Source organism: Sorex araneus, chromosome 7 (genome assembly GCF_027595985.1).
Source record: "Sorex araneus isolate mSorAra2 chromosome 7, mSorAra2.pri, whole genome shotgun sequence".
NCBI lineage: Eukaryota > Metazoa > Chordata > Mammalia > Eulipotyphla > Soricidae > Sorex > Sorex araneus.
This window is the reverse complement of record NC_073308.1, coordinates 69979314-70005360: the sequence shown is the minus strand read 5'-3', so window position 1 is coordinate 70005360 and position 26047 is coordinate 69979314. Positions and strand designations below refer to the sequence as shown.

General features: G+C 43.3%; 1 protein-coding gene across 1 annotated transcript in view; it reads right to left on the bottom strand.

Moving 5' to 3' along the window:
* Positions 1–26047, bottom strand: part of SLC7A11 (solute carrier family 7 member 11) — an 84451-nt gene that overhangs the window by 46312 nt on the left and 12092 nt on the right. The window contains exons 4-6 of the mRNA XM_004606271.2: positions 16626–16751; positions 12994–13093; positions 6524–6568 (exon numbers count right to left, since the gene is read on the bottom strand). Of these exons, the coding sequence (XP_004606328.2) occupies positions 6524–6568; positions 12994–13093; positions 16626–16751 (271 nt within the window). The remainder of the gene's footprint in view (positions 1–6523; positions 6569–12993; positions 13094–16625; positions 16752–26047) is intronic.

The following is a 26047-nucleotide window of genomic DNA, read 5'->3' as shown; positions in this document are numbered from 1 at the left end:
CTCTATTTGGGATATGATTTAAAGGTACAAAACCATCGAGCAAAATCAAATCGGTCACTGTTATTGTCCCTAATATAGGAGTTTATCATTCCAAACTCAAAGTCTAAACTTCAGAACAATTAGAATCAAATTTGAAAGCAACTTATATGAGAAGCCGTAAAACCGTAAAATCACTGACCTTCGATTTTGTGCCTCACGGGGGTGAGAATTCTTAAAATTGAAACAAAATGTAAATGGCTTCCACAAAGCACTTGAAGGATTAATATCTGTCTTCTTTGATTACAGCCTGATAAAATATTATCATATAATCCTATAATTTCTGCTCCACTTCTCCGACACCTCAGTTTCCATGAACAGGCTGTGTTTGAGCCAAATGTATTTTTTATGCATATGTGAAGCTGAGAAATGCAAGAATTTTGATCCTCGGGTACATCAACCACATGTTCCATTAGTGGGGAGGTTTTGATGGAACAAAGGCTTAGCAGAGGAATTCGGTGACCTTGTCTTCTGAATAGAGTCATCTCTTCTCTGTGACATCTAGCCAAAGAAGGACGTTTTTACCACAGTGGCCCAACCAGTAAAACTATACTACTGGTGCAAAAAATAGTTTATGATGTGCTTTTTAAACTTTACGTGTATTTCCAGAAGAAAGGCACGAAATGGAATGATTTTGATTTAGATGTCAGTTCTTTCAACAATTGAAAGAGACACAGTGTTACCTGCCCATGCCTGCTGTCATTCATCAAGAGATTCCTCCCACTGCCAAAGAGATCTCTGTAAGCTTGGGCATAGATTTAATTTCGCACAATAATTTGACTAGAGTTCAGCAATTTAAAGAGATCCATCCAGAAATACTTCTGCACATTAATTCTAATTAATAATCCAAATTTTTCTGTATATACTTAGAGTTAGTTTTCTGTGAAGATGAGTTTACATGCCTTAGAACAGAGAAATTTTTCAAATAAAAAATTAGAAATGTTCTAAAAATGTTGCTTTCTAACTAAAATCACAAATTCAATATACCTATAATTGGCCCATACAATTGATAAGACATTAGATGCTATTTTTTAGTGACTTCTAAGTTGGAAATCTAAAATAAATATAACAAATTTTTGTAATTAAGATATCTATTAGGAATTTATTGTTTACACAACTTCTTTGTAAGTTGTAAAGTTTTAAAATTTATAAAACGATGGGCTAACTTTCTCATCATTTATGAACTTACACCTCCTCCAAAATGGAAGATTTATCTCCCATTTAAAATCAAAACAAAACAAAAACCCTACATCTTAAAATGGCAAAAAGGCAAGATAAAAGACTATACAATCATTCTCAAGATTTCATCATGAAACTCAAATCTTTTGACAAGATGTTTTAATTTGTAAGAGTTTTGCTGTGTTTTTGTCTGATTAGCCATTTTTTATGTCCTACAAGCAACAAGTGACACAAAAAAAAGAATATTGTTCATAGCCGCCTTTACGCGGTCCTGACCCAAGTCAAGAAGAGAGATGAACACATATGCTAAGATCCCCAAGGGCGGTCTCTGAACCCAACACAGAGCGTGACAGTTCTTGGGACCCGATCCTGACCCACTGAGACAGGTCACACCACCTGCGAGTACTCTGGGCATGCTGCCCAGTCCAAGTCTCTTGTAAGTTATCATTGGCTCAAGGTGTGATGACTTTCAGGCACCAATTAATATAAATTGGAAGCAGGCAAAGTATTAATTAAACATGACACTCTGATTATTTAAACCTTCTATTACAGTTGATTATTCATAGCATGTTGATAACCTGCTCTTCAAAAGTGACTGATGATGTCGAGCTTTACTGAGTTCCTCTAGGACTACTATTTCTAACTCTTCAGAACAGAAGGAATAAATGAAGTGAGAAGAACATTGGAACAAGTCTAATAGACAAACCGACTAATCTCAGACCCCCAAGGTCAAAGAAAAGCAATTCGTTTCTTGGCTCTCATCAACACAAGACATGATTTATCAATCTTGGAGCTGGATCACAAACATTATACATCTCAATGATATGTTCTTTGCACTGTGTAACTTTTTGAACGATGATAGATGACATAGTCACCACAAAAGGAATGTCATAAGGCAAAACTCATTATGTTTGCAAATAAAAATACTATTACTGTTCAAAACAAATGCCCACATTAGCAATCATTCTATCCACAAACTCCATGAGGGTAAGGGAGGAAAACGACATTTTTAAAGCAACTTATTCCTTGGGACCTGATCCCCTTTCATGGTTCAAACGTTGGATATTCACGTTCCAGAAAATGCAATTCCTGCTCCAATGTATCCATTTGTAGAGTCAGCCACACATGCCAGGGGTCATTATTTAAATGCCATATTGTTACATTATTATGAAATTTCAGTGATTATCACTGTGTTTTCACATAGAAATGTGAAATGTCACTTAAAGGAATTTCTTCTATGAATCTTCTCTTAGAGAAGAACATCTCAGCGGGAAGACTCAGGAACACTGCCACCAAGATGAATGGAATGCCACACACAGATGCTGCACCAACCCTTTTGAATTAACACTTTAGGGGGCTTGAGAGAGTGGGTGGGACTTCACAGAAGCCGTGAGCTGCTTGTTCATCTCTCACCTTGTCCCCCACTGTTCTCTGTGTCACACTCAAGAGAGTAGTTCCAAAGTTAACTGCAGGGTAACGTGAGGAGATTGGAAAGGTCTGCACTGAGTGAGATTCACTGATTTCTGAAGAGCAGTCAAAGGTGACAGAGAGGAACCCTTGGTCTTTGCTCTCTATCTCTTACATCACATTTCTATGTCGCGCATCTACATGAATGATCACTTTCTCCATGAAAACACAATTTAGCAAAATTCTCAAGTATTGGGGGAAGATAGTGGGAGATACTGTGTGGACCGTGGAGGTTTCACCAGCTGCCTGCCAGGGCACCTGAGTCTCAGCTGGACACGGGCGCTGTGAGTGCTCGGGAAACATCCATCCTGCCTACCACACGGGAGGGAGAATTGTCACGACTCCGCCTGGCTCCTCAGGTGCTTGGAACGGTGTCTCCCTACCAAATACGATGAATTACACATCTGAACGGGAGCCACATAACTTCACCATCTGTTTTTAATATTTTTTGAGAACAGATAAATGTTACCCAAAGCAGTTTCTGTGTTCAAAAAATAAGAGTTAGCTTTAAAAAACCTACACTGATTGTCAACAGAAAGCAGAGAGATTACTTTTAAGATGGAGGTATGGAACAGATTGCTACAACTGTCTTGGTTGATAAATATGTAATATGAATTTAACCTTTTGTTTCCATTAAGGAAATGTTGTGGATGTTTCATATTCTTAGACTAAGAAATAAACCTCAAGATTTTTTTAAAGCTCCATTTAAAAAATAAATATCTAAGTGCCTAGTAAGAAAGAATACAAAAATATGAGGTTTCTTTCTTTAACTTCAGTTCTAGAAATTTCACCTTATCTTGACCTCATCTCTCCAGAAGTTTCTCAGTTTGTGATCTTAAAACATAACATCAAGCTGAAAGTATCCCAGGTTTGTAAAGAAATTTGAATAAATCAAGATTTTCAACAATGAAAATATTTCATTCCATATAACCAGTGCTAATAATCCATTTAAATTTCATTTGAAAGCTACTTTTAAATTGTTATAAAACTTTTATATTTTCGATTTCTTCTTTAAAATTCAGCTTATTCTATCTAAATAGAAAAATCCAATAAAATCTGTACACAAGTGGAGTGATCATAAAAAATGTATCAATTTAGCTACTGAAGGTTTAGAAGGAAAACAGGCTTCAATAAAGTATAAAATAATTGTGTTCTATTCCTTTATGAAACATTGAAGGAAGAGAAATGATAAGGATATCAGAAGCTAAGAAAACTGTACAGGAGTAACATTTTACTTAGTTCCCAACATAATGATAAAATAATAGTAAAAATAACCAATTAAATGCATTTAAAAATGACAGCCACTAACCTAAGTATCCCTATATGTTAATTTATTTCCACAATCTAATGAGAAAAAGATATTATTATTATTATTTTGGGGAGATAAAAATATTTTTGGCAAGAAGAAAATAATTACTGACTTAATTATCATGGCTTGGTGGTGTTTATATGTACCAAATCATGGACATTATCCATGTGTGAAGCTGAACCTTAAAATCAAGAAGACAGGAGAACAAGAGAGAGAGAGAGATAATCCTTGACTGGTATTCCAGATAGAGGCATGCTAGAAATCCAGGTTGTAATAATAATGAAATATTTAAAAAATATTCTCATTACCAATAGTAATTGCATTAATAGTAATAGTTTTAATAGCAATTAAGGCTGCGCTCATGTGGCTTAATGACATTAAGAGAGCACGTGGGGCCAAGGAGATAGCGCAGGGTTGAGGCACTCGCCTTGCCTGTGGTCAGCCAGGTTCAGTCCCCAGCACTGCAGAGACAGAACCAAGAACACGCCCTGGGCACCACTGGGCATGGCTACCCCTGCTCCAATAAATCAATAATATAGAATGAGAACTACACTTAACTAATGATATACTGCACTGTCGCATTGTAGTACTGTCGTCCTGGTGTTCATCTATTTGCTCGAGTGGGCACCAGTAAGGTCTCCATTGTGAGACTTGTTGTTACTGTTTTCCGCATATCCAATACGCTATGGTGGCTTGCCAGGCTCTGCCATGCGGGCAGGATACTCTCGGTAGCTTGCCAGGCTCTTTGGCAATTTCATAACAAAATCTCATAGGTCAATATTTAACTTGCTAGTTTTTCCAAAAGAAAGTCTTATATCAAATTTTTACAACAAGCTCTTTGATATTTTTTAACTAAGATATTAAAAATCATAGTTTTTCCCTTTCACACAATGTAAACTGAATTAATAGAACATAAAATCTAAAGAGCTAAAGAACATAAAAGAATATATAATCTAATATAAAGAATATAAAATATGAAATCTCAAGAAAGATCCAGCTTTTCTCTGAGTTCCCTCTTAGGCATTAACTGTTTCAAAGGTGAGAAAGACACGCCAACCACTTTATCTTCCTAAACAATGGGTGTGGCCTACCAGGCAGCTTATCATTTCAACATGATGCTAGACGGAACTAGTTCCTAATGAATAAATATGTTTTCTACCCCAACTCCAGGTACGATGGGGTGGAACTGTCCTAACTCTGTGATCTTCTCAACAAGATAATTCTCCACATATTTGGATTAACAGATATTTGCAGAGTTTGACCTCGATTAACCTCACTCTGGTGTGTGCATTAACCTCACTCACGATGCTTGCCTTTGGTGCTGGCACTTGGCCAGCTCTCCTCAGCAACCATCTTACTCTCTCCTGATCCACCTTGGTGGCCCCTCCCCAGATTCCTCAGTTTATCCCCCTTTGAATTGCCAGCTCACGGGTGTTATCTCCACTGTTGGGGCCATTCCCGTCTAATGGCCCCTGCCTTCTGCGTCTTGTACCCTTTCTTCGAACAAACTCCCCTGCTCGCTCTATGCCTCCTTCTCTCCTCCTCCCTCCACTTTCGCCTAGGAAACATCTACCCATCACTTAAGACCCACCTGAGCAATATCTCTGTTCATAGAATTAAACATTTTCCCTCTTTCCTTCCCGGGCAAAACTCAGGAAATGGTTAGGTTATCAATTACATCATGTTCCATTTATTTATTCACACATCTGGCTCACTCAGCAATCAAATCTTGAAGACACTGAATTTAAGTATTACTCATCCTGTATACTAAATAAAAAGTGGATGAACTGAACAACCATTTAATTCTTTCTGTATATTGCACAAGGCTTCTCTAAATTTTCCTCCTAGAGAAGAGGGATTAGGTTTTCTCCCATACAAGGTCAAATGTTTTTGTTTTGTTCCATCGATTATGTTTGTCTCCCAAACAAGGTCAAATGTTTATACCTATACCATAAAGTTCACTTTTCTGAATTAGTCCATTTTACAAACATACAAAATATCATCAAATAATTTATTCATCAAAAGTTAAAGCAAATACTAAAAGCAATCACCTCGTAGCCAAAATTATCATTTTTACAATTTTATGCAGTTATTTCTAAGCTTTCATCATTAATTGCTCACTAGTTAAATTACTGTTTTTAACTTGATAGTTATGGAAAACTCATACATATGATTAAAAAATAATCAACCATTTGATTTCATGTCTTATGGGACAGTAGGGACTTCTGAGAGAGTTTATGCAAAGCTGTATACATATTTTTATGTGATAACTTACCTAAAATGCATCTATCACCTCCCCCCCTCTATTTTGGGTTACTAGATTATTTGGTATTAGGCATAAAATATGCAGCAGTTATTCACATCTAGTCATAATAAAATCAAATAAATTGCATCATCCTAAGAGGAAATGGTGATGATGAAGATGATAACAAAATTGATAAACCTATACTGAAATCTTTAACTCTGTATCTTCAACTATATGACTTACAATTTATATATCACAAATATTGCAGAATAAAAATGGCTACCTACTTTTCAGGATTATCCACTTCTTCAGTAACAAAGTTGAGATAGAACCTAAAAAGATAGGAATGGATTCAAATTACTAATACGCTAATATTATAATCCAAAAATTCAAATTAGAAATATTTGAAATCGAATTCAGATTCATGAATTTTTTATAAATAAATATTTATAGTAAGATGAAAGTTTCCAATAAACAACAACTCCCAGAAATAATTTTTCTGTTAAATATTTATGTTCTTCATTAACATTTTAATAAAGGTATACCATACCTTTATTAAAGGTATAATAGCAAGGTACACAATGTTAGTGTATATCTGGATGCATGTTTCTGAATTTATCCTCATGTATAACTGATAGCACATCAAAATATAAAACATTACCAGCACTCTCAGATTTTCCTTTAAGACCATAATGATATTATAATTCATACCATCCTCTCCTCTGTAAAGATCACTATTACTTTGACTTTTAACATCATAGCTTCATTTGCTTATTTTATAACAATAGATTAGTATTTGCCTGTCTATTACAAATGTTTTAGCATTTAGTGTTTGACTTTTTTACTGGACTTTGTGAGTTCTATCCAGACTGTTGCACAGTAAAGTCATTCATTACTTTCACCATGTATGTTCATTGGAGGAGTGCAACTCAATATATTCCAAATTGTGGCTATTATGATCATAGATGCCGTGAATGTGTTTGTCCCTTTAGAAACCAAACAATCATTCCTCCTGGGGATATACTCAAAAACACTGGACAACGGGTAGATACATGTTTATTGTCAATTTTCTACACTCATTCTACCATTTTTGTATCCTTGCCAACAAAAGAGGAGATTCACATGTATCGGCCACTGTGATGATAAAAATGGAATGTCCACTATCTCCCTCCTCAAGGAGCTGAGTTTCTGGAGGGGCCTCAGAGCAGTGTGCTAAGGTTCAAGAGGTCATTCATCAGGTACAGGGTCCCATGGAGACTGAGGCAGCTCAAATCAAACTGGCAGATCTGAGCATACATTAATAATAGATCTTAAAATTAGGAAAAATCAAAGGATCAAAATGGGAAAAGCTAAACCAAACATAGATCTTTCGACTTCTCCAATTCACAGACTTAGGAAATACACACACACACACACACACACACACACACGCACACGCACACTCACACACACAAACACTCACACTCACACACACATACATTCTAAGTCACTTTTTATATACTCTTTTGTAAATCATTGTCTAAGAAAATGAAATCATTTTATATACATACATAGAAAGTCTACATTTTTATATAAAAGCCTACCTTTTTATAGAAAAGTCTACAATTACAATAATTCTCTAGAATCTAAAAACAAATGGTCAAAATATCAATTCTTTTGCCAGAAACAACGGTTGGAAAAAAATCAATCTTACTCTTTCTTTATAAAAGAAAACAAAAACTAAATTCACAGGTTGCCATTCAAGGTGGTTTAGAATAAGACAGCAAGTCCAAAATGGAGTCCCTCATGCTAAGTCTCACATCTCCAAACTGAGAATTCAGCTCTCTCAAAAATAAAACCTTAAGCCAGACCACTAGGACCTCTCACGTAGAGATCAAGGAGAGGTACTCTGACTGCCAGCCCCCGTCTACCTGAGGGCAGCTAAGCTTGCAGGAACCAGCCTGCTTTCCTGCCAAATACAGTCTTCTGTTCCTGCTCTGTCTATAAAAGGCTTTTGTTCTGTGCAGATTGGATGCTTCCTGGTCCAAATCAAATTCCTTCAAATATACTTTTCAAAATTTTAATGCTTCTATTTTATCTTTTACTAAGATTAAGATTTCTAACTCTCAAGTGTACCGTTTTTTATTTGAATAACTAAGAGAATAGTAGCCATAGAGGTGATGTAAAATGTTAGCTGCCAAGGATGTTTTTCTTAATGACTAGAAAGTAAGTTTCTAAAAATAGAGGTTGTGGCTGCACCAAGAAACTAAGCAACAATCAATACTGATGTCTGGAATATGCGCGGAGAAATTTGATGTTTTTATAAGCCTGAGGCCATGGGAAGCATTGGAAGAAAATGCACACAGAAATGAAAACAAGGCCCCAGTACATACACACATACATGCACATCACACATACATACAGTTACGCTCAGAAACACACACGTAGATTAAGTTACACATACTCAGACAGACACACATACACACACTTAGAAACACACACACATATACACAGTTACACATAGACACACACAGAAATATTTATACACACTTAAATACACACAGAAATATACATGGATATAGTTACACATACTCAGATGCACACAAACGCACTTAGACATACTCAGATACACACTCAGAAAACACATGCAGTTATGCACATTCATACAACTACAACACAACTACAGACACACTCACACACACATGCATATACATTCACACACACAAGTGTTCCCAGACTTTTCATGTCAAAAATAGATGGTCCCTTCTGAACAGCGGCTTAAAGAAACTGGTCATTTCCAACAATGTTGGAATAAGAGAGGAAGCATTTCTGGAAAGAGGAATAGTCTTTCAAACACTCGCCATAGCTCCAGAGACCAGAGGAGAGATCAGGCTCGGCCAAGCGGACCGAGGGCAGAAAGTGCCCGATTTGGGTGCCCCTGTGGGAGCGGTCCTGTGGGAAACGCTCCTGCCTGCCAGCCCGTCAGCAACAGTGAGGCTTGAGCATCCTTCTCGCTTCAGGCCCCTCAGGCCCCTGGAGAATCCTCCCAAGATCTATTGTTCTGCCTTTTCCAGGATTGTGTGTAAGGCTCAGGCAAGCTGGCAATGCATTCGCAAACCAACACTGTGAATTATTTTTAAAAGAAGCTTATTCTTTAGATTAGATTGGACACAATGGTACAAAATAATCCCAGCAGGTGCTTTAGAAAGAGTAAATCCACTGACGATTGGATTTTTAAAGGGAAAGAAAAAAAGACACTGGAAAAAAAAACCCCTATTTTCTATCACACAGTTAAAAAATAAATAAATAAATAAACCCGCCAAGCAATATTGGGCTTCGGATCAGGAGAGAGGACTGAAATTGGTTGCATTCCCCAGGGCCACTGGCCGGCTGGCAGCCCCATTTCTCTGATCACATGCTTTGGCAGTACTATTACAGTCCTCCTGACCCAGCTCTGTGACCCGGCCCGCTTAATGAGTCCCTTTTTGTCCTAATCAGGACTCTGTGATGGTGTTTTTATCATTCTAAGAAGGTTCTGAGAGCTCTGCCTCCTCGCCAAGGGCCTCCTCTCTTCAGCCTGAGCGTAGGGAGTGTTTTTCCTACTGAGTCACTGGGACAGACTCTGGCCCTGCCCTGCAGGTGCCCATGAGGGGCTCAGACAACTGTAAGGGGTTCAGTTCCGATGGTGCTGGCTGCCTCTTTCTCTTGTGTTGTCTCCGTGAGCACGCGTGCGCGTACACACACACACACACACACACACACACACACACACACACACCCCGCCTCCTTCTTTCCTTTGCCTTTTTTTTCTTTGTCACCAATAAAGTCCCAGGAGTCACCCAAGGAGCAGGCACACTTCCTGGATCCCACATAAAAACCCCCAACCCAGATTCATCGCTGATAGCAGAAGCGACAGAGCTTTTCGGGCAGCTGGTCCTCCTCGGAAGGAGAATCCAGTCCTGCCTCGTCAACCTTTGCCTTTCCATCTTCTTCCACCTACATGCAGATTTCACTTTCGTCTGTGACACCCAGCCAGGACAGCCGGTTTCTCATACAACCGAGGGTGTAGGACGGCAGATTTTTCTTCCCCATCCACCACGCCTCACTCAGGAAGCAGAACGATGTCAATCATGCCTCAGCCCCTGACTCCGTGGGAAATCGGACCATCATTTCCACAAGAACCTTGAGAGTCTTGGTCTTTAGAATGGGATACAGGCACGAGGATTCTCTGGGCGAAGGTACAAGCAAAGGTCCCCGGGAATCTCACGTTTCTCAGTTTCTAGGCCTAAGAGGGAGTCCGCCTTGCTTACATGTCGCAGTTGGCCACTGTCCCTAAATCAGTATTTCTCAATCTTTCCCCATCACGCTCCTCTGATGACATTGTTGCTTTCCTGTGACCCCTTTGTCCTTCTATCTGACTCAATAGTCTCATGCCATGGCCCCCATTACATGACTTTTCACCAATGGTCCCTTGAAGTATCTGGTGGGGGATGGGGTCCACAGGAGGCCAGGTGGCCCTTTGGGTTAAGAAATACTGACTTAGAGAATCCCCTGACTCTGCTCAGGGCCTGCTTTGACCCAGAGGAGCATCCTCTCTCCAGCCGGTGCCCTGACCCCATGCCAACCCTGGGTTCCACAGCCACTTCCTACTTCCTCATGCATTTCGTGTATCTGGCCCTGCATCCTTTTCTTTCTTCTAAGAAATCTCCCTGCCCTCCACACCCAGTTTGCAGCTCTGCAGACTCCAGGCCCTGCAGGTGTCCAGCTTGGTCATGGTGTGCCAGTGTCTGTTTGGGACTGGGACTTCGTCTCTTTCCACCACGAGGGGCTCAGCACCCACCAAACAGAAGAGGAAAACCAGGGGAAAATCAATACCAAACGAAGAGAGCGCGCATGCCCGCAATTATGGACCCCCAAAACCTGCCGGAGTGGAGACGATTTGCTCTCCTCCGGAAAGCCAGTGGCCTGGATATTCAGTGAGGGGCTGTGGGAGCAGATCTTAGCTAGTCTCGTGGGAACAGAGGCTGCTGCAGAGGCGAAAGCAACTTCCCAAGGCCGAGTTCATCAAACCTCCCTTGTCACTGTGTGCACATTCCACAGCCCCCTTGCATATTGCCTGGCACCCAACGACGGGCTCCCTGAAAGCTGTTGCCACCTCCGCTTTGCTCTGGGGTCTCCCGCTGACAGCGCTGTGGCTTGGCCACTGCCTCGGGGCGCTGAGCTGTGATCCAGCTAAAATAGCCACGGGAAGGCTGGTTCTGAAATGAATCCCTGTGATCACCCCTCCTCCCCTCTCTCTGCCAGAAGCACGTGGTGCTCTGCACAAACACTAAAGGACGCCAGAAATACTGAGCGATCCGTGATGAACCCTTGCACACAGCAGCTATGTAGAGATCCCAGGAACTCACACAGTTTTTCACACGACACTGCCCAGAGTAACAATCTTCTAACCACTGCCAAGCAAATTTTGCTTTGACAATCCCAAGTTTCTGTCATCTTCTAATTCTCTGCTCATGGTATATTTTCATAATTCAACGAGAGCAGAATCAAGTTCCCACTTATTTGAAAGACTATCTCCATCCCAGGCATTAGTTGGACGTTAAGGTCATAAAGAAACAAAATAAACTGTACTTATGTTTGATTGTGTGTGTGTGTGTGTATTTTAGGTTACATCCAGTGGCCATACTAGGGCTTATTACTAGAGTATTACTAGGGCTGATTCCTGGCTCTGTGCTCAGGAATCACTCCTGACAGGGCTTAGGAGACATGTGAGATGCTGGGGTTGAAATCTGGACCAACCATGTACAAGGCAAGCACCATACTATTTCTCCTGTCCACATTTATTTTATTTTTGAAGATATTTCCTCATATCATGATTACTATTATTAGGCTCATACAATGTTCTCACAGCAAAAATTGAACAGATTAGCTCTGAAGATAATTTTTGAAATGAGAATTGCCAGTTATTACTCCCGAACAAGAAAATTGAATCTCACCACATGGTTTTGATGTTTTAATGATATTCTTGCATCAAATGGGCTTTCTAGCAAGTTCCTTCAACTCTTTCCTACCTGATGAATAAAAGTTAGGAAGAAAATCGCTGTCCTCTCTGTGAGTCGAACCCTGACCAAAGCCAGGCAGGAGGGCAAGGCCTCTCCTTCCCGTGAACCACAGCACAGCAAGATGGATCTCAGAGCAGATGCTCTGAGTCATCTTCCTGCACATTTTGTTTCCAACTATTGGGGAATTTTGAAGGACCAGGCATGTCCTTATGGTAGGACACATGATCTCAGACACATGATTTCATTATTGTGGTCTCCCTTTCCCTGTGGTTTAAGTACCACTCACCACCCAGAGACATCTGATTTCTCTATCTAAACTCTTTTCCAAAGGGAGGTAGAGAAAATCAGTTGGTGGCTATTAGTTGTGGAATAGCCTGGAGCTTTGGCTGAAAGGTCTTTGGGCCAGTCAAGTCCACATCCTGAACACTGGCCGTGTTACCCTTCAGTCCTTACTGCGAGGTACTTAAGTAATGTGAACTGGTTCGACAAGCCAGTGTGTGCTTCTTGTCTATAAGACCAGCACAGAAAACACGGTTCGGGTTCCAGGGCACATGGGAACTGGCCTCCTGGAGAGGACCCCAAGCTTCTTCCCCTCGATTGTGGCAGATCATCCTGGTGACTCCCGTCTGTCCTGAACCTTGATTGTTACTCAGTTCCTGACCTCAAGGGGTGAACAAACCCTACAAACCCCCCTTCCAGTGGAGAGATCCACTTACCAGCCCGCGTAGGCGTACATTCCGTAGTAAAACGCCAAAGGCAAACGTACAATGCTCGCATCATTTCCAGAAAAGGCATCTTTAAAGTGCTGGGTGTGCCCTGCAACAAGAGAAGACGGATTTCAGGAAATTCTGAAATTGGGGAAAACTGTCTCATATCCATGTGCTAGCTACGAACTTGAAGGCAGGGACTGGGCATGTGCCTTTCCATTTCCAGGCTTGATGTCGTCATGCTTCGCTCAGGACCGACTCTGTTAAAACCATGCCTGTCCTAGAGAAGGAAGGCCGGAATCCATCATCACTACTTCACATCGCATCTTCAATGCAAGCAGAGCAAGGTGGGAAGTGGCATCTAACACAATACCCTTCCTGGAGCCTGCCTCTGCGCCTGAGAGTTAGGCCTTGAAAGATAATGAAGAGGCATCTGTGAACGCAGCTTCTAGGAGAGCTGTAGGATTCTCAACACTGGGAGATACCATGTTACTTGGAAGACAAGCACAGACACACCCTCACGGCTACTCCAGTGGGGGGCGGGAGGAGACCCAGAACTGCCTCCTTCCAGGACGCTTTCTACTCTAAGCTCTCTTAAGAGACCAGCAGGAATTGGAAAACTCTGACCCTGAACTTTAGGTTCTTTGTGAATCAACCTTCGATGGAGCAGGGCTCCACCCAGGATTGCCTGTACCCAGCTGATAGCTTCTCTCTAACGTTGCTTTTGCCCTCCAACATGGAACTGCACAGCTGGAATTGAGAGAGACCAGATGACCCTCAAAGCTGAAAATATCTCCTGTCTGTGGCCCTCTGTGGTGAAAGTCCCCTACCTCTGTCCTAGGAGATGGCACTAACCCCTCTGGAAACAAAGAGAATCACATTGAGTTCTAAAATAAGGAAAGAGCAGCAAGGTATCCATTAGTGTGTCAACTGAACACTTTTATTCACCGTGCATTTCTCTACTGTGTGGATTATAATGGGTCTCTTAATCTTACATTTGTTATAGATTTAAAAACAAATGTGAGGAGCTCGAGGAATAATACAGCAGGGATGGTGCTTCCATTCCAGCCTACCTGGGCTCAATCCCCAGCACAGCACACGGTTGCCCCAGCACTGCAGGGGCGAGAGCCGGGAGTAAGTCCTGAACACTGCCAGGTGCGTCACAAAGCCCAAAAACAAACAAAAATTTAAAATAGAGATCCTGATAGTGCCAATGAGCCAAGATCAAAAAGAGGCACTAAAAAGCCTCTGTTCTCCAAAGAAAACATTAAAATAGATGCCCCCAAAAGGAATCGTAACTTTCCCCAATGCAGGTCTTCAGAGGAGTAAATGAAGGTGATATGGGAGGTGCGGGAGGTCTACAAGAGCCTCCGTCTGCAGCCTCAGAGCCAGCCTGCCAGGGTTGCCCAGAGAAGACCCCAGAGCCTGCAGGAATGCTCGTGAATTTTGAGCCAAAATGGAGAATGCTGAGTTACATACTAAGTGATTTTTTTTCCTCCAAGCATCCAATTCCCCAAACAGCTCACTTTTTAAAATGATCTGGTGAATTCAGAAATACTCATCTTATGGTCCTAAAATATCTCAGTGTCCTCCCAGAAAAAAAAAATACAAATGCTGGAGCTCAGATAAGAAACATCTGTTGAATATTCTATTATCTCAATCTGTGGTCTCCTGGGCCTGGCGGGACAATATCCCAAAGACCACAGCACTGGATAACAAAAGCAGAGAAGAAACCCACTTTGCAAAGTCTGAGTCCTGAGCATGGTCCGTGCTCGTGCCCTTCAGAATACATTATAGGACAAACAGGAGGCATTTTTTTTACATCTAGGGATACCCCCCTACCCAGCAAGGTCTCAGGAAGATGAAAGTCACAGGATGAAGGAAAGTTTACCCAAGCCACCTTCCCTGAGCGAATGCAGAATGTCACTGCTTCCAAGGTACAGCAGAAATACATGTGCAACCTGAACCAGTCCTCTGTGTTGCTGGAGTTTCAAATTAAAGAAAAAATACGTGTGATGAAGGGAAATAAAATAACCAGTGGATATTAATAAATATACTTGCTACGAATGTTGTCCCAGATATTAAATTTTTCTTTAAATATCAGAGTACTCTGAGGGCATTTCTCCACTTGGTGAAATATATGAGAAAGCCCAATAGTATTAAGCATTGTTAGCTGAGGACTCGTTAAAGTATCTTATTAAAAGCCAACAAAGATAGCTCTTGAGAAATTTGCAATCCAATAACATTTGAGCAAAACACCCCTAGCATGTGCACATGTATAAATAAGTAAAAAAAACAAAAAAAAACAAAAAAACTGACTCCAGTCTTGTAGCAAACAGAGGAAGAAGCAAAGGACCTTAGTTTTGAGGAATAGAATGTCATCTTTTGGAACCTACTCAAGGGTTAAAGCAGAGTCGATGACCCAGAGTTTCTGCACATTCCCAAAAATGGAAGCAAATCCTCCTTGAAGACAGCAGAGTTCGGCCAGACAAAGAAGCGCTGCTGGAGAGGCCTCTGCCTACAAAGTCTTTCAGATCGGCTGCGAAGCAGACAGGGGGCCCTGGGGGGCCAGCGTGGACTGACCAGTCGGCTCAGGCTTTTCATGAGCGGAAGCTCCAGCAGAAAAAGCCTTCCTATTTTTTTCCCCAGAGGAGCTGGCAGGGCTGCTGGACTGGATACAACCAGTGACCCACAGAGCAGCTCTCGAGGGAGGCTCGGGAAAGGGACCTCGGCAACCCCGTCCCCCGGCACCAGGGAGTGACCGCCATCTGCCAGCTTCATGATATGGCTTTAGTTGTAAATTGGCATTTCCTTTGGCCTTGGGTTATTCTTTGGAAACTTCAGTCAATGCTGCCATGAACTCCTTTCCTGGGAACAGAGGGCATCACTGCCAACTCGAAAAGCTGAGCGTACCAGGTGCTGGATCCCTCCTTTACACACCAGCAACGCTTCCTGCGATGGACTCCCCTTCAGAGCCAGGGTACCTCTGCCCTCGGACGCCAGGACTCCTGGCTCACCTTTCGGTATTAGCCAGTGAACGCCCCCACAAGCACACCCAAGGGCCTTTAGCTCTCGTGGCCTCGGCTTAGAGATGCAGGTTCTGACATTACAAGGGATGTCGCAGACTAAAGACTAAAGTTCCCAGCACTGTGCTGTTGGGCCCTGCTTTCTGCCCGCCAGGAGCACTCTTCCTTCCCGTGGCTACTCTTCCATGGATGATGTACAAGGTAAAAGGAATAATTAACAGGAAGCCAAAGGATGACTGATCATCTTTCATTATTTTTCGGATAACACGTGTCTCTTTTCATCCTAATTGCTCTCACTGCACGCTTCTCAAGTCAAAGATGTGAGCATCTACTTAGGTGGAGTCGGCCCGCACGGGGCAGCCCTCCCAGTCCTGACAGGGGAGTTTCTCCTGCACTCCTTGGGGGCTCGGCCTCTCTCAATCCTGCCTTCCAGCTGTCAATACCCCCTCCCCAACAGCCCCCCAAAGCAGCCGCCTTCCAAATCACTTAGATGACAGGCAAGAGTGAAAGTTCTAGAAGCAGAGACTAATTAAGGGATTCTGCTAGTACAAGCGAAAGTTAGAGAGACTGAAAGCAGAGAGGTATTTGGAAAAGCATTTACTTTTCAGTCCATACCTTTAATTAGCTGCATAACTCCGGGGACTATAATTATCAGAATTGCTGTGAGCTTGCAAAAGGTTAGAAAAATCTGGATCCGGGCACTCCAGCTGACACTCACGCTATTTAGGACCATCACTACAGCTGCAAACAAAACAGACGCCGTTACAAAAGGCCCATCCTCCTTGGCGCAAACCCCTCTTCGGTCCCGAGGACCCCATGTGCTTTCCAGGAACCTGCAGTGTTGGCTTGGCCAGGGAGAGCTTTTTTGCAACGCGTGTGAGCACCCACCACTCAAGGCCTAATGAATACAATCTGCATTTCAACAAGGCCTCTGGATGTTTCTGCACATAAAGTTTGAGAAATGTGGCTCCTTGGGAACTCAGGGCAGTGGGAAGTCGCACCCTGCTCACTGCGCATGTCAGCGAGAGGGTCAGCGCGGACACGTAGCGCAGAGCCCTAACGGCTGTGTGAAGATAGAGCCTGGGGGCCCGAGACAGTGTAGCGACGTGCCAGCATCCGCCTGAGCCGGGCTCACACCCTGCACCACACGGTCCAAGCACCCCCGGCTGCAGCCTGAGCTCCGAGCACTGCCAGGGTGGCCCAGGTGTACGCCACACCGGAGGGTCCCAGCCGCACGGCATCCTCGGGGCCTGGCACTGAGCTAATGACGCCGCTGGCCGAGAGCCACTGGCGAGGTCCCCGGGACCACCGAAGCACCAGGTGGGAAACCCAGAAATCCTCCCTACTCAATCCAGTTGCTGACTCCCGCCGGCTAAGGCAGCACCCCACGTCCCCTCCCACCGCCCAGGAAGAGCACCCCTTGGCCCACTTTGCGGGTCTGCAATCACACTTATGGGGGCTGAGACACTGAGTGAGAGGTGCCTGGTTGCCGGGGACCTCGCTCTTCACTCTCAGCCCGAGCCCAGCCCACTTCAGCCTTTTCTCTCCACTGCCCACCTAGACCTCAAGGGGTGACTTTCTTTTTTTTCTTTTTGGGGTCACACCCAGAAATGCTCAGGGGTTACTCCTGGCTCGGCACTCAGGAATTACTCCTGGCGGTGCTTGGGGGACAATATGGGATGCTGGGGATTGAACCTGGGTCTGCCGCGTGCAAGACAAACGCCCTACCCACTGTGCTATCATTTTGGTCCCTCAAGAGGTGACTTTCAACCTATCCCAAACATGCCAACTTCCAAGCTCCTGTTTTGCAGGGGAAATGTCACAATGATGAGTCCAAAATCATTTCCAGGGATGCACAGGAGGTGTGACGTTAAGAGGATTCAGTTTTTTGGTTGTTTTGTGGGTTGGTTGTGCGGGAGTGGTGGGCACATCTGACAGTGCTGGGACTATGCAGGGCGAGGAAGGGAACCGAGGGACTCTGTCATGCAAGCGTTTCCTCCAGCCGTGCGAGCTCTTTCCCCCAGCCCAGAAGGCCTTTCCTTAAGGATGCTTCTCCAGCTCCTGGGCAGGCCTTGCCCCTCCTCTCCCCACCCTTCGGAACTGGAGGAAAGATCCTGCACTGCCGTACTGTAGTTAGCACCGGAGGAGCCAGCCCGTGTCTAGACTAGGGTGATCAGATGGTTTTGTTGAATGAATGACTAAACTGAACTCAAGTTCAAACAAATGAAAAACACACCTTCCGCCAGGGAGGAAGGAAATGAACGGGGAGACCCTTAGACCTGCAGTACTGTGCCAAGGTGGCATGGGTTACTCAGTGGAAGGATTTCAACTCTAGGGTCTTTTCATGCCCGAAGGCTCAAATTTCCCAAATGCTCCTACACACATGACATTGACATTGTGACAGCAATAAAATTTATTTTAAAAAAAGGAATGCCCAGGCTAAGGAAATGACCAAAATAGATAAATATAGCTCTCAGGGGCTGAAACAGAACACAAAATTCTCAGCATTGGGGCTAGAGCGAAAGCACAGCAGTTGGGTGTTCGCCTTTCACACGGCCGACCTGTGTTTGATTCCTCCGCCCCTCTTGGAGAGCCTGGCAAGCTACTGAGAGCATTCCACCCGCGTGGCAGAGCCTGGCACGCTACCCGTGGCGTATTGGATATGCCAAACACAGTAACAATAAGTCTCACAATGAGAGATGTTACTGGTGCCCACTCGAACAAATCGATGAGCAACGGGATGACAGTGACAGTGACAGTGACAGGAGCTATAATATGGAGCTTTCCTGATAGACCATAATGAGTTAGACTAATTCCTATTGCTTGGTTTCACCAGCAGCTAATTTCTTAGGGATCAAGGCCCCGAAGATAATACAAGAAATAACGCGCTTCCTGCTGCATATACAGCCAACCCCAGTTCAATCCCTAGCACCACCAGAAGTGACTCCTGAGCACAGAGCCAAAAGTGATCACTGCACAACACTAGCTGTGGCCTCAAAACAAACTAAAAAAAAAAAAACTTTAAGGATCAATGCAAATGTTTTCAACATATAAATATATGTCAAAATCTGTTCATGTAACCTAGATCCTGCAAAGGAAGGGTAATTCAGATAGATAGATAGATAAATAGATAGATAGAGATAGATATTTGCTTTTTGGGTCACACCCGGCGATGTACAGGGGTTACTCCTGGCTCATGCACTCAGGAATTACTCCTGGCGGTGCTCAGGGGACCATATGGGATGCTGGGAATCAAACCCGGGTTGACTGCATGCAAGGCAAACGCCCTACCCACTGTGCTATCGCTCCAGCCCCTGGTATATATATATTTTAATGGTCTATTATGCAGTCATTAAATATTATGAAACAGATATATGCACTTCATACACACGTGCTCATGATATATTATTGGCCAATACAGTAACTTAGAGAGAGAAGCAGAGAAAGAAAATTCTGATATTAAACTCACTAAAACATTAACACAAGGTACCTTCGACAGATGGAATCATTTTCCATTTTTCTTATCTATACTCTACATTCTTTTAATAATTTTTATAATGAACATGCATGCAGCTATAGTCATTTTTGAAGAAATTCAAAGATGGCAAACACAAAGGGCCACTAGATCCCGCACGTTCAGCAAAGGGGAGCGATGACGAGGGTCAAGGGGCCGTGTGCCAGCTCAGAACGGCTGCGCCCAGCCACGCGGCGCCAGACTACGGGAATATCTGATCTGCGTTTGAAGCTGCAAACATGAAGGATGAGGTTCCCTGCTAATGGCCAAGTGCATTCTGTTCTCAGAAGGATAAAAGGCGAAGTGATCTCTCCCCAATATAAAGCACTTATATAGGGAAAAATGCAACTTTCCTCCCCCTTCTTCATCCAATGACTTTTTTCTATGCAAATGGCTCTGTGATAAATGGGTCATCGTATGAAAAGGTTTTTCTTTTTTTTAAACTTAGGGAGGTTCAGCATTAGTCTGAAAGGGAAAAAAATGGTCTTATATTCCTACTACCAACAAAAGAGTACTGTTTTCTTTTAAATAGAAGTCCCCAAACCCCAAACACTATTCTGAAAGTACTCCACAAGAGAAAAGAGGTGCTATATAACAAGGGAAAGAGGAAATGGAGGAAGGAAAAAGAAAAATGGATAAGAAAGAAGAAAGGGAAAACAGAAGGAAGGAAGGAAGGAAGGAAGGAAGGAAGGAAGGAAGGAAGGAAGGAAGGAAGGAAGGAAGGAAGGAAGGAAGGAAGGAAGGAAGGAAGGAAGGAAGGGAGGAAGGGAGGAAGGGAGGAAGGAAGGAAGGAAGGAAGGAAGGAAGGAAGGAAGGAAGGAAGGAAGGAAGGAAGGAAGGAAGGAAGGAAGGGAGGAAGGAAGGAAGGAAGGAAGGAAGGGAGGGAGGGAGGGAGAGAGGGAGGGAGGGAGAGAGGGAGGGGGAGGGAGGGAGGGAGGGAGGGAGGGACGGAGGGAGATACTTTTATGATTTGAGGAGTATGTATCTATAAACTTGAGAAAAACATTTTTTAACATCCATAAAGATTGCATATACTTGATGCCGATTGAAATATATATAAAATGGGGGAATATTGGGGATTTTCTTTAATTTCTTTAGGCTTTCAAAAATAAAAATAAAACAAATATTATGAGCAGATCATCTTACCTGGCTTTCCTCACTGACAGTTGCAATCAAAATTCTCTCAGAGGTTTCTCAAATCCTTGTGTTCTCGGAGCATCCAGCCCCTGCGCTGATTATTTGGGATGCCAGAGGCCAGTAGAGAGAGGCCTCCGCGGCCCTGACAGAGTTTGTTTGACATGTCAGACCAGGCAGCTGGTGCAGTGGCCCCGGGAAGCCCTGCTGTGGGCACGTGTGTATGCAGACTCCGGGTCATGCGTGGAGTCTGTGGGTAGTTACCAATATGTAATAGAGGGATTTGGGATACACTACCTGTCAGAACTTCCTGAGTTTAGGAAATAATTCCACATGCACACACAGACACAGACACAGACACACACACACACACACACACACACACACTCACACTATTTACCAATTTTGTATCCATCACTCGCTTTCAGTAGCAGTTGCTAATTTCACTCATTAAGACTGACCTCTATTCGTTTCAGCGTTGATTTATTTACGTGCTTTCTTTCAAGGCGGTGCCTTCTATCTTGCCCAAATGGAGATACAGAGCAGAAAGTTTTTATTTACTTATTTATGATGCCATTTGCCATGCTCGGAAAGACAGTGATGGAGGCTGTGTGTGTAAATCCCAGGGCTAAGCCCTGGGCAGCTGAGGAGCACCATACGAAGAGGATGTTGAGACGAGGGCTGGGGGCTGCTGCCCCTTAGATTTAAGGGCTTCAGCTAGTTCTCCCTGCACTTCGGTAACTCACGCCTGCCTCTGGTTTCTGCAGAGGGAGGTTACTGGGTCTGGATATATCGGTCTTTCTCCTGGGCTCCAATTCGCCCTCGCTTCTGACTTCTGAGTGCTTTGTGCTAAACTGAGAAAATATATGGCTTCCGGAAGGTGCACTCAGGTAGATGATTCCGCTCCTGTCGAAGCTGCTCGAGCTGCCTTTATCTCTCCATTAGCATTCAGGGCCTGGATACACGCATTTTAAAGCAGGTGTAGAGCCACAAACACCTTTAAAAAGGCAGAGACCCACCGTATCTGGGATCTGACTGCAGGGGGATAAGAATTAGAAGCATTAAGTAAGTGTGAATTGTGACTGCAGCAGAGACACAGTGCAAAGATTTTCCGAGGCTAATGCTGCCTTATCTAATCCTCCTATCTCAGGCCATGTTCACAGCCACTGCCCTCTTGTTTCAACTGAGCACCTGAGACCCGGCAACTGTTTAACTTGCTTGTGTACACATAGGTTGCAACCGGGAAGATAGGATTGAAGCCCAGATAAACTGGCTCCAGGGTGAACTTTTAGCAGGAATTGCCAAGCACAAGGAGGAAGTAGCCCCAAAGACAGATGATTTCACGCATATGCCAAATTCTTTTTGCTAAGATTTGGGTTTATCTTGGCTGGAATTTCGGGACACCTAGATCCCCATTTTATTTGTAATTCTATGGGATAATTTTTGATCTGTGCACGTGCCTGTCTTAATACTGTGCACATCTGTGTAATGATGAGCTTTCTGTCTGATTTCATTCTGAGAGAAAAGAAAAGAGCGACAGTGAGATGTCCATTTCAGAGATTTAAACAGAGACACCTCACATGCTCTGATAAAATGTCAACCCAGAGTTAATCCTAGATTTTCTTTTGGGTCCTTTAATGACACCAGGAAAATACTGTTTTGAAATGAAAATCCTGCAACAACGTTATTTCTCAATGTATTTTCTCTGTAGAATTGACTACTCTTTTCTCCCAACGCAATCACAAAAGTCATGTTGTCTATTTCCCCCAAAGACTGCCCTCGTGAGGTCTGAGAAGCAGAGCTAGCATTCTCTCATCTCGAACCCCACATCAAGCAGGGAACCCAAAACTCAGGGTGTGGAAATGAGGCCGCACTGACACCCCACATTCTGTTTTGTTTAGGTGTTTGATTAGGGGCCACACCTGCCCGTGCCCAGGGCTTACTCCCGGCTCTGTCTTCAGAGATCACTCCTGGCGGGGCTCAGGGACCGTATGTAGTCCTGGGGATCAAACTCACGTCTGCCATCTGTAATGCCTGCTGGCTAGTACAACACTCCCTGCTCAACATCTCAAAAAAGATTTTTTTTAAAAAAAGTACTTTCATGAAAATATTCTAATACTTTGCCATTCCAGTGTCGACTTCCATAGGCTCTAGTTCCAGGAGACCAGAAGAGAGACCAGATTCCATTTTGAATAATGAACATTGTTAGATACTTATTGAAGCCCCACGGGCAGTGAAAAAGATGGGAGCTCGTGGAAGGTCAAGAGAAGACAGTCAGCGTTGGACTAGAGAAAGGCACCTTCTACAGATGTCACACCCCACGCGCACCAGCGGGGCAGGGCTGGGCTCAGTGAAACCTTCCGTCTTTATTGGAGGCGTCAGAGGACAAGTGCTTTAAATGAGGGGAGGGAGCACATGAGTAATTAGTAACTCCCCATCTCGCCCACTGTCGCTGTGCCGTTGATTGGTGGCTATTTCATAAAACGTGGCATTCCTTTTCTCCACCACTTGATTCTAATAAGATCCTTCAGGTTTGTTCTGCACTTGAACTAGAGATTTCAAACTACCACAAACTGTTTCCTTCCCCCGGGGAATATAGGGAAGAAATCCATGCAATTAAACTCTATTTTCTACCGCTCACTAACCTTCCACCCCTCTCAGGCAGAAAACCACCCAGTCTCACTTTGAAAGGATACAGGAGAGAGATCTGCCCCCAGGTAAATTTCTCCTTCTCTATCTCCATCCTCCTCCCCCCTGCTGCTCCATTAAAGTAAAATTCTTCTCAAAGACAGTTTGACTTTCCCAATTAGGCCACTGATTTATATTACCTACCACTGAGTCATAAGAATGTGCAGATTTCTCTCTCCATGCTTCGAATTATAGGAACTCAGTTTCCTCAAGACCTCAAACTTACAAAAGGAACATCAAATTTTGTAAACGCATGTTGTAACCAATGGCAAAAGGAAAGGAAAAGAACAGAGAGGGAATGTCTGTAGTCACCCAACAACTACTCAGGCTTTTCTTTAACTCTCCTCTCACCAATCTCAACGAGGGAAGCTTTGGAAAACACAGACACACACACACACACACACACACACACACACACACACGCTATCTAAAGAAGAGAACAGAGAAGAGATTCATCTAAACTTATCAAAAATAGTAGTATTATTACTGTCCATCTTATATGAAATCCGAAGTAGGAAATATTGGTGAATTTGTCAACATCTATGCCAAGTTCACTGGGAATTTATGCTGGTTAGAGCTTCTCTTGTCAACTAACGGGGCTCTCAAAAATGCTGTGCTGACCTTTCTCTTTTTAAATAGATATGCCTCAGTCACTGAGGGACTAAAATATAATGGGTACAATTGTTGCTAACCCAACTCCTCAGAAAAACTCCAGACTTCCTATGAACAAAGCACTCTAAAGGTTTCCAAAATCAGACACAATTTAATTTTCCTACAGTCATTCAAGGTAGATTAGCCTCTCACTATACATACAACTACTGTGGAAGGAGGTTGTGATGTTCATCTCCAAATGACATAATTGAGAAAAAAAGTGCCCGGAAGTGACTCCATTGTTTGTGCTCAGCTTGAGCTGAGATGGTAACCCTGTGAGTGAGACGGCCCTGCCACAGTCTCACAGAAAGGGACCTGAGAAAGAGACTTGACTTCCAGTCACACCATTTCCCTGCTGCCTGAGGAACAGGAAAACCTAGACTCCTCCAAGCGGAACAAGTAGGCCTTCCACAGAATTTTCTGCCACAGACAAACTCTACAACTTCTTCTCACACAAGTCAGCTGACAAATATCCACTGAGCACGCATAACACGGGGGCCCAACGGAGATCTGAAACAGCAGGGAATAGGCCTCCGGTCTTATAGAGCCTCAGGTGCTGCCTTCCCGCCAGAGTATGAAGAGCTACCATTTGTGATTTGCTCTTTATAAGTAGCCGGCATGGGCTGGAGCCATAGCACAGTGGGTAGGGCATTTGCCTGGCACACAGCCAACCCAGGTTCAATTCCTCCGCCCCTCTCAAGGACCCCTGCAAGCTATCGAGAGTATCTAGGCTGCACTGCAGAGCCTGGCAAGCTACCTGGGACGTATTCAGAATGCCAAAAACAGTAACAACAAGTCTTACAATGGTGATGTTACTGGTGCCTGCTCGAGCAAATCGATGAGCAATGGGATGACAGTGACAGAGACAGTGAAGTAGCAGGCATGACCGAAACACTCAACATAAAGTGTCCCCTTAGCATTTTTGGACCCTCACAAAATGTCCCGTGAGACTGGGCATAGTTACCTGATGAGACTATTGAGCGCACGAAGGCTAAGCACTGTGACCCCAAGTCTCACATCTGGAAAGTGTTTAAGGGATTAAGGGAAAGATGAGTTCAGGCCTCGTTAGCTGTCCAGAATTCAAAAACGCCTTCTTTGTATTCCCCCCCCACCCTTGAGAAATTTCACAGAACAATCAAGAGCAAGTCTTTGGCAGAGAAAGTAGGAATTCTAAGAATACATTTCAATTCAGAAATGTACATACCTAGGCAAAGCTATTTTCATTTGTCATTCCAAACGCACCCTGCACAGAATACTCAGCTCTACGCTGCCAGATGCAGGCCCGTCTCTTCCGTTTCTACAGATCCCTTAGGCATCCCTAGCTACAAATGCTTTCTGAGCATGCAACTCAGAGATTGCTAAGAAGCACAGGACTTCTTGGAGTTGTTCAGATTTAGTCAACTGTAATGGTATTGATTCTTAAAACTGCGAGTTGGGTGAGCCTGAGAACTAAGTTACTGCATTTTACCTGGTCATTGAAGGCCTAGAATCTGGACTCTTACTGAAAGAATCCTATTTGCTTCCTATCACTAACAGAATTTAGTGCATGTTCCTCTCTTCTTTTCTTTTCATTTTTTTAAATGTCCATCACAGTGTCCTCTGATAAAAATGAAGCACTTCCTAATTTGCAAGCCATAAGGAAACTCTCAATAAAGGATTGTATCTTGAAATGATATTAACATCATGATAATCAGCTGCTCAATATCTCCTTGCGGAAGTGACAACAGCTACAGCCATAAAATGTAAAAGCACTGAACACACCCAAGGTGTCAACATCACTCCAGCAGGACTGAAGGGTTGTAAAATTCAGGGTAGTCACCAAAGGAAAACTTCTAATTCAAAAGTTCCATATGAGGTTTTTCCATCCTTCAACCTCTCTTTTTATGCAGTTACTGTTTTATCAGAAAAGTTACTTTTCGTCCTTTTCCTCTGCTTTTCTTTAATTGTTTAAGTATACTTATTAAAGCTGTCTAAAAACATGGCATTGAAGAAGGTACAGCAGGAAAGGCATTTGCCTTTCATGTAGCCAACCCAGGTTCGATCTCTGGCA